This window comes from Halyomorpha halys, unplaced genomic scaffold, assembly GCF_000696795.3.
Source record: "Halyomorpha halys isolate HHAL.00 unplaced genomic scaffold, Hhal_1.1 Scaffold305.1, whole genome shotgun sequence".
NCBI classification, from domain to species: Eukaryota; Metazoa; Arthropoda; class Insecta; order Hemiptera; family Pentatomidae; genus Halyomorpha; species Halyomorpha halys.
This window is the reverse complement of record NW_027105918.1, coordinates 526,979-537,071: the sequence shown is the minus strand read 5'-3', so window position 1 is coordinate 537,071 and position 10,093 is coordinate 526,979. Positions and strand designations below refer to the sequence as shown.

General features: G+C 33.2%; 1 protein-coding gene across 1 annotated transcript in view; it reads right to left on the bottom strand.

Moving 5' to 3' along the window:
• cindr (CIN85 and CD2AP related) overlaps nt 1–8,648 on the bottom strand; it is a 62,646-nt gene extending 53,998 nt beyond the window's left edge. The window contains exon 1 of the mRNA XM_067053570.1: nt 8,584–8,648. Coding sequence (XP_066909671.1) covers nt 8,584–8,599 — 16 coding nt within the window. The 5' untranslated portion in view covers nt 8,600–8,648. The remainder of the gene's footprint in view (nt 1–8,583) is intronic.
• Between the last annotated feature and the right edge of the window lie 1,445 nt (nt 8,649–10,093).

The window sequence follows — 10,093 nt, the reverse complement described above, 5'->3', positions numbered from 1 at the left end:
ATATATATAGTTTAATGTATACAATAGTCTATAGTCCAATAACCGATGTAAATTTACACAGTCCACTAAATAAATACCAGAACCAGTTCTATAATTAACAATGACTGCCTACTCTGGCTTTTCCCCAGGCTGCAGTTATTGAACACGCACTAAATACTAATTTTTATAGCAATAGAAAAATAAAACGTTTTTTTGAAATTTTCGCCTTCCAGGAGGGGATGGTATGTGAAGTTGCATGATACACAGTGCACCAGTTTTATTCTTTTTTAGTCCTTCTCTTATTAAATAAAAACTATAAGGACAATATTGCGTTTCAAATTTAATCTATCCATTCAAATATTGTTCTGAATCATTTCGAAAGTTATTCAACGTTATCAGGCTAAGAATTTTCCCTGATGAAAGTGATTCAATGATACTAAGCTAAAAACTGACGTTAATCTGTTAAAGCAGAAACCGACAAAGGCGTCGCCTAAGCTAAAGCAGCAGTTGAATCCCATTGATTCCTAAATAGTTAAACATCCCGCCCGACCAAGAGAGCAGATAGCGGATAAATTTTTACGAATAGTATGAGCTATGAGATAAAACAGGTGTGCCCCAGGGGGTAATCCTATTCAGGTGACATAACCTTTTGAGCGCAGGGAGGGGGGAAAGGATTTCGTCACAATGCCTGGATTACTGACCCCGGGAGCCAAATGTGGCCACCTCCCACGCTTTTCCATTTCTAGCGACCCACATTGGTCCAAAGGCAATATATATATAAATATAATATTATGGTTATTTGTAAATTAATCGGAAATATTTTATCAGAAGATTTTTACTTGAAATTGGGGGAGGGGATAAGGTTTTACCCAAAATAGTAAAAAAAAATCTTTGGATTTATAATGGTATTAGCTGACCCGACAATGCTTCCCAATTGCTACATTTGAGGATGTACATGAATGTAATGAACACAATATATTAAATTTGATAGTTTATTATGCATTATTGTACTTAATTAAAATTAAACATTTAAGTATAGTTTATTATTATGATTAAGTGACATAAATTAAACCAATACATGGGATAAGAAATGAAAATGAAATTTGTACTATGTAACCGTAGAGATCAACTACTCATATTAACGTAGGAATGACATGAACAATAGTCGTCGGAAGAAAAAAAAAACCTCTAAATAAATCAGGTTGAAAAAATTCTAATTGTTAATTTATTTGAAAAAATAATATTTGGTAGTTTGAGGCAAAACTAAAAACGAATATGAAATACTTGTTTCCAAAAAAATATTTGTTGACCTACTTTACCCCGAGCCCATTAGGCTTTTATAATTTTTGGTAAATAACATTTCATGTATTATATATGCATGAGGTACTAATTTTATTTTAATGAAGGGTACGAAAAAAAGCGAGTAAGGCGGCTGTTTTTTAAAAAAATTGAAAAAAACAGCACGTAAATCGGTCCAATAATCCAAAAAGATTTGACCATTCCCTTTTATACAAGGGCTATCCAGAAAGTAACAGACGCTTTGGCCTATGGTTTGTCGTCAAAATGTCCCCTGCAATAGAAAATCCCGCCATTTTGAAGTGCAGTCTGTGATTCGGTTTGGTTTTGGCTCGAAACAACAGGCCAATTGAAATTTATCGTCAGCTTTGTAATATTTACGGCCAGGGAATAACGAGTGAAAGCCGAATGAGGAAATGGTGCATTGATTTTTAAAATGGCCGTACGACGAGGACCGCAGTGGTAGTCATAGCCATGTGACTGATGACCTAGCAATGCAAATCAATGATAAAATTCGTGAAACCATCGTTTCACGATTACAGGAATGGTACTACAGTATGGTAATACAGTTCTGGATCGTATCGTAACCGGGGACGAGACTTAGGTGAAGCATGTCAACTGTACAACAAAACAGCAGTCGATGGAATGGGCGCACACAGACCAAAGAAACCACGAAATTGTTTGCAAACACTGTCAGCAAGAAAGGCCATGGCTACTGTTTGGGACTCCAAGGGAGTGCTTCTCGTTGATTTTCTGGAACGTGGAGCAACAATCAACGCAGAAATGTATTGTGAAACACTAAGAAAGTTTACGGCGCGCCATACAAAATAAGCGTCGGGGAAAACGAAGCACCAAGTTGTTGTTTTTTCACAACGCACTTCTACACACGGCTAATCGTACCCTGGCACTCGTGTATGGTGTTTGACCATCCACCATACAGCCCAGATTTGGCGGCGAGCGATTACCACCTCTTCCCATCGATGAAAAAATGGCTCGGTAAATAACGCTTTGATCCTGACGCCGAACTGCATGCGGTGTAAACCAATGGTTGAAATCGCAGACGGCAGATTTTTACAGAGAGGGTATTGAAAAACTTGTGCCACGGTATGATAAATGCCTCGATTTGAATAGCGATTATGTAGAAAAATAGCTTAAGAGCGTACCTTTCGAACTTTGAGTTTTTCAATTAGTGAATTGTTTATTTCAAAACGCCTGATACTTTCTGGGCAGCCCTCCTATATAGATTATATGAGAAGAAGGTGGTTTGAGGTGCTATTAGTAAAGAACAAAAAGAATTACAACTTATTTCATTTAAAGTTTTATTTATTTTAATTTATTTACCGTAGGCACGGATGAAATAAGTTTTACTTATTGGTGTTCTTCATTGACAACACCCCCAACCACCTTCTCTTTGTAAACAAATATTTTTTGAAAGCCAACCTTTCGAACTCACATCATGCAGGTTTTCACTTTAAAAATACATTTAAGAAAATTACGAAAACATAGTATAACTACATCATGATACATAGAAAAGTATATAAAAATGAACAAATTACATAAAAATATCGTTACTTATTCATAGTGGCACATACGACAATTTTATTCATTTTTTAAATTTTGTATTTGACGAATTCAATTGATTTTATTGCAGACTGGAATTAATTTATGACAGTTTGAGTTAGTTTGTAGAAAGAGGCCAGTATAGAAAATAACCCGTCTACGGTGCAATCTTCAGAGTACGTCCAATTCAAAATATTTGTATAACAGATGTGCCAAAGCAGCGATACTAGAAATTTAAAATAAATATAATAAAATAACAAAGTTTTTAACGTATATGTGGAAAAGTCACCCCATTTACATGCTTCTGAGATTACTTATAATTAGTATGACATTACAGTGTAATAATGATATTGTTAAAAACTTTCTTAATAACACGAAATCCAAAAATGAACTTTTTAGTTCCCATCAAATTTCTACATGTTTTACAATATTTTTAATAAATTACTATTTTGCTAGTGTGGCAACTATTAACCAAAAAAACTGCATAGATTTTTTTTACTTTGTCTTATAGATCTTACTAAAAACGGGAAAAAAACATTAAAAAGAAAATACCATAACGTCCAGTTTTTTAAAAATTAAAACATAAATTTTATGTAGTAGAAAATATGAATCTTCCAAACTATGTCGTCGTTCTAAACGGTGTTAAGAAAATTAAACCGATGTCGAAGGACATTTTTCTCTATGCCGCATTTACAGCTTATTTTTTTTTTTTCATTTCTCGCAAACATGCTAAATTGTTTAAAGAAATAGAGTAAAAATAAATTATGTACGTGCTATGCTACTATGTGGTCGGGGCCCTATAGAATAACCCTTTTCATTTTCATTAAATATCGTTTCAAAAATTAAGACTAAGAAATTATTAATAATAATTATTTTATATCTCATTCTAAAAGTAAAATTGAACACTACTTGTATGTATGATAGTGTTCAATTTTACTTTTATATCTCATTCTAAAAACTAATTTTTCAGGATCGTCAAACATTAAATTTTGTTTTTTCTCATTTAAGCTTTTTGGAAACCTAATTTTCTCCTGTACTCTTTAATTGCACTACTCAGAGGATATCTCCCTTGCAGTGTTTACTATTTTTACAAACCGTCGCCAAAATAGATCAAAGCCAATAAACAAGTAAGGTTTTTATTTAATATAAACCTCCCCACAGACTCTATACCTCCTGTGAAATTCAAATATTTAACTCCATTCTCATCGGAGATATTATATTTTGAAATAAAAAAAAAAAATCAAATTTCAAGAAGCCATAAATAACCAAAAATACATTTAGTAGCAATAATATTTATTCTGGTTGATCTACTATAACGAACATAACCAAAATGTAAATGGATAAGTTTTTTTTAGTATTACTTCACATAGAAATAAAATGGTTTGACGATGGAAATTTTTTATAATTGAACGTAATATAATTTTTATATCATGTTTTATAGCTTAAAACAATATCTTTAATATGGCGTTTGTTTGAACTTTCTTCGTCTTTTTAAAACCAATTTACCGAAATTGGCCGGGACATACGAAGAAAAACGGTCGCCTTTTTAAAGGTAAAAGAAAAAATACATTAACAGTTTTTTTTCTAGAAACATGGATAAATCAACGTAAAGCAATTAAAAATGGTCAAGATACTAGCTTATTTTATTTCGGACCACTTGGTATTGGTGGATTGACTTTAAAAAAAACCATGGTCGTAACGAGTTGAAATTAAGGTCATTTTTGGATTCAGATAATGAAAACATCACTCACTCACTCACTCACTCACTGTTGGGCGCTACAGTCCTAGTAGGACCTGGGCATTTGCCACCATTCTTTCCCATGCCTCGCGGTCTCCAGCGAGACTCCTCCAATTTTCAATTTCCATCTCTCTCAAATCATCCAGCCACCGACGCCTGGGTCCGCCCTTTTTCCTCCTGGTGCACCATTTAGCATCCTTTTAGGTAGCCTGCAGGGCTCCATCCTTTCCACATGTTCCAACCATCTTAGCCTGCTCTTCTTAATAGCACAGAGGATATCAGGCTCTCCATACAATTCCTTTATTTCGTCATTGCTTCTGATTCTCCACATGTGCTCCTCTTTAACGGCTCCAAAGATCTTTCTTAGGACTCTTCTCTCCTAAACCAGTAGAGATCTTCTATTTTACTTGGTTAGAGTCCATGTCTCACTACCATACATTACCACTGACCTAATCATTAAAACATATAATTTAGCGAAGTTAAATACATTTTTTTTTGTTGCAGACCTCTGTAATTATTTTTTAAAAAAAGGTAAATAATTCTAACCGTACAATTGTACACTCTTTATTCCCTGTCTTGTTTCACCACGACGTTGTTATAATTTTTTAGTATCCGTGGTGTTCACAAAAAATCTGCGTTTAGTGTATTGGAAAATATATAGGTGTAAAGAGAGTAAATTTAGATAATTTGATTCATTAAAGAGATTAAATTGATCTATTGAATCTAAATCGATTTATTTAACTATTATTATCGATGTAGAGGCCGAAGGGAGAAAGCGAGCGACAGCTGAGGGGAGGGTGAATATTGAAAAGCCGCGCCCCCTCCCAACTCAACTCATAAATTAGCAATTACTACAGCTTCTAATCAGATTATTTGTAAAACCATCTCAAGGCTGGCTGGCGATACAGATTAATTTTTCGTTTCATCGCCTTTACATTTCCAACCTTTGGGGGCTGTAAAGCTCCGCTCTCTGCTAGGGTTTTAAGACATCAATGTTGTCATAACTTACCGATATTTTGTACAATAAATGCTCATTTGTTACTTTTAAAAAATGAATAATAGAAACACACCTTAAATTGGAAAATAGATTAACATCTAGTCAGAGTTGGACGAAAATAAGCTATAGTTTAAAACTCATCGCTAAAATTGTCATGGATTAATGGTTCACTCATGAATACGGGTCCTATCTATGACAATTATAGCTTAAGTTTTATCCGCATACAAGACTGAAAAGACAGGAGACTGCTCGTCGATTCCGACTATTACAGCACTTACTAGACAAACGGAATAAACTGCCAATCCATTACAAAAGACTGATTTACATGACTATTATAAGGCCTATAATACGGAGTTCAGCTTTGGGGCTCAACTAAACCATCAAATTCCTCCCGAATCCAATCCTTACAGTCCAAAATCCTTAATGCCCCCTACTATGTCACGAATCAAGTCATCCATCGGGACCTCAACGTCTCATATGTTGCCGATTTGGCCAGAACCAGATACCGTTCCTTCCATAATAAACTTCTCAACCACCTAAATCCACTTGTTTCTAACCTGGCTTCTCCTTCATTACCTAGTAATCCTCCTAGCCGTCTGAAAAGAAGATGACCTCGAGATTTCCTCTAGAAATGTTATTAGAGTTCTATCAATGGGTAGATTCTCCACATGTTTGTATTATGTCACTATGTCACCTACAGCAAATTTACTTGTATATATTTTTATACAGTTGTAAATAACAATAAATAAATTATTAAAAAAAAACAAACTTTTATCCATAGCTAAGTTTTGCCCACCTCTGTCTCCAGTTAAGTAGGTCAGTATTCTTTTGAACTCGTCTTCAGTATATATCAGGCGAATGTTCAGTGAGAAAATGTAAATAAAAACTTCCGATGTCGATTTTCACCACATAATTTTAAATGAGGATTGTTATTCACGATTTACGGTAATCAAAAAATTTGTTGATTCTTTAGTTCAACTTTTTATTTTTTATTCTTCCACTTCCAACGATTTGGGCCTTAGAGCACTTTGCACTGAAACTTTACACTGAAACTTTACATAGGCGAAATAAGAATTGTATTTTTAAATAAAACCAAACATTCACATCTTATGAATTGTACAAAACGTTGTGAACTCGTGGTTTAATATTTTTTCTACAGTCACATAGGACTTGACAATAACAGGGTGTAAAAAGTTTTAGTAAACAAAATTACCAATTTAAGGTTTCCCCATAATCCTTTAAAGAGCCGAAAAAACGGAGGTGTCAGAAGGATAAAATAAGTTTTTTAATTAAATCTTATCATTTGCAGAGAATAATCTTCAGTAGGAGAAAACAACTTTTACTTTTTAACAATATAAGAACTCATTCTAAATTTTAAAAACTCGCAAGACTACAATTAAAAAATAAAAGGATAAAAATAAGATCGTCATTTCGAAATCAACTTGTGCTGGTGAACGGCCGAGTGACAGCGATGACGGAATCGTTGCGTCACCACTTAATTGACCCGCCTTTATAGATTCAACATCTATGTAATGTCCATATTACAAATTATTGATTCAATTTAAATAAATTAAAAATGTAATATGATGAAAAAAATGTGATTTATTAAGAAAAAACTCACATAAGAATTAATTTTAAGAAGCAAAACTGATGCATGGGATCATTAAGCATATAGTAAATTCTCTATAACTATATCTAAAGAAAAGTTCATTTGTATTCAAAATGTTATTTCCTTTTGGTGGTTGTTTACTTATGTTCAAGATTAAAAATAACAATAACATGATGCGTTCGGAAGTCAACTGCTGCATAGGATAACTGGATGTGGCTGATCGTGCAATTATCGCTCGGTGGTTGTGCAACTTTTTGTGTAGCCGGGCATTAACGTGGAGATAAAACAATGCTAAGCAAAGAAGTCGCGGGTGAAAGTCAGGATTTGGAAAACTAAACTTTGCTATAGGCTCCAATGCTGTAAGATCTCTTCACTTGTCATCATACGTCACGTTTTGAATCCATGGAATATATGGAAGAGTTTGTTTAACTCGTGTTACATCCACTTGGCGAGCTTTTTAGTTTCATGAATGGCTTCCTGGTTGGACATTATGGCGATTAGGTCCGCATCGAGTTCTGCCATTTCTCATGTGGTTTCCATCCACCATTTATTTGAGTTTTGCGTTGTCAACTACGTAATGGCGCCCACAACCATCCATGTTTTCCGACTCAAAGTATGCACGACGAAACTTGTGGATACCAATGCTGCACTATGCACTCGTTCATAGTCCCCTGAACCCACGCTTCATTAATGTTAAGAGCAGTGTGCTCACCGCTATGCTCTAGTTTAAATCCGTAAAAATTAATTTGATGAAAATAACTCTTAAACATTTTATTGTTAAACAGTAATTTTATTTCGTTCAATCTGTTTAAACCTCCACGCTGAATGGCACTAAGGAGGAAGGGAAAGAAGAAGACATTCTGTTCAAAGAGAATGGAAAAATAAAATATATTGTTTGAATTTTGGGTGAATGTGAGAATATAAAGTAAGCTTTACAATAATAAATACATATGTATGTACATGAAACTAACATTAACGATTTGTTTAGTAGAAAATTGTTTTTGTACCGTAGCAAAGTTGGAAACGTGCATTATTTTTCATTGACCCCATACTTAAATTAAATATTTAAATATAACTTAGTATTACCTGTATTTAGTAGGTTACTAGTAGGCAGTTGTTATGTCAACTATAATTTTTAACTGTTATTTTTTATGGCATCGATACTTGAAAATAATCACCTGAAGAGGTTGGGTTAGCTCTTATTAAAAATGAAAATAATGCCTATATTCAAAGCAACTAAAATTTAAGAATAATCATATCTTGCTAATAAATATTTACTATTTCAATTATATAATTCTAGAAGGAACGTAGATGCATGCACCTATGTAAATAATTACAGATAATAAAGACACTATCATTCTCTCTAAATAGTAGTATATTATATATCCATATATACGAACATACTTCGTAAAAGCCTCATCTCTCCTTGCCTAACTGACCTGCATCCCGTGAATGTCTTCGACAACAATTGAAGCAATCCATAAGGAAAAGCAGAAGCACTTGTGATAAACAGCTCGGAATTGGGTCTGAGTCAAGAGCGGCTTAGTCATCTCCTATTAATAGCCTTACGTCCGTTATATATCAACTCGCACATAATATTTTAAATAATAATTTTATTATTTTTTACAAATTAAAATAATAGGTTTATATATTTGTGAATAATATATAAACATGGTTATTTTCAGTAATATTCCACATTCTTTCTTTCCCTCCTGTAGAGATGTACAAATATTGAATACTGTATGTACGAAAACTCAAGTAAGGAGGATAAAAAATATACTAAATATTTTAGAAACTATTAATATAAGAAAAGAAAATATATAAAAAAAAAAGATCTAATAAATGATGGACTACTTTACGTGCGTTTTACAACTATTGATTTAATTCAATGTTTATTTATTTAATTTAAATTTTGTTAATTTATTTATTCGTTAATATTCAAAACTGTATTTACATAAAAATACATCTAGTAAATTTGATGCAAGATCATAATGGAGTCATACAGGCATGTAGAAAATTGACAGCACTCTAATAATATTTCACATTAGAAGGTCTCGAGGCCATCTTCTTTTCAGGCACCTTGGAGGATCGTGAGAAATTGAAGAGGAAACAAGGTTAGAAACTAGTGGGTTTACTGGTTAAGGAGTTTGTACTGGAAGGTTAGATATCTGGTTCAGGCTAAAGCTTGTTACATATGGAACATTCAGGTCTGTGGATGATTTTTTTTGTGACAAAGTTAGGAGCATTGAGGATTTTACGAAGGATTGGATACGAAAGGAATTCGAAGGTTTAGTGGAGCTCCAAATTTTGTAATGGATTAGAAGTTTAGACTGTTTGTCAAGTAACAGTCGGACGGAATAGACGAGCAGTTTCCTGTCTTGTATGAGATTCCCAAGTCAGTCGTTTGTCCAGATGCAATCCAAGATAGCGGATCTGTTCGACAGGAGTATGAGCGACATTATTAAAGGATAATGTAGGGCAGTCGGTAGGTTTACGACGAAGTGTAAAGGTGTTTTGATGGCATTTGTTAGGATTTATTTTAATCCTAATTGAATTGTTTAAAATAAACTTTCTTCATTTTTTTTTACTCCCTTAAATTTCTTACAAACAATTGCATTTAAAGTAAATCTTCAAACATTTTCAATAAAACTAAAGCATCATTCCAGTGTTGTTATAATATTTTTATTTTGCTTCACAAATTTTTTTTTTCAAGAATCTATTTATGATTTAGATATTCATATTTCATTACCCAACATAAGGCTTTCTTTTACAAATAACATTAGATTTAGAAATAAATAAAATGAATCAACCCGTTTCCCAACATCCCCTGATATCTATGCCATCTATACCCTGGGATTTAGAAAAATAAATATATATTTATATTACGAATGATGCAAATATTGTAATAAATTTA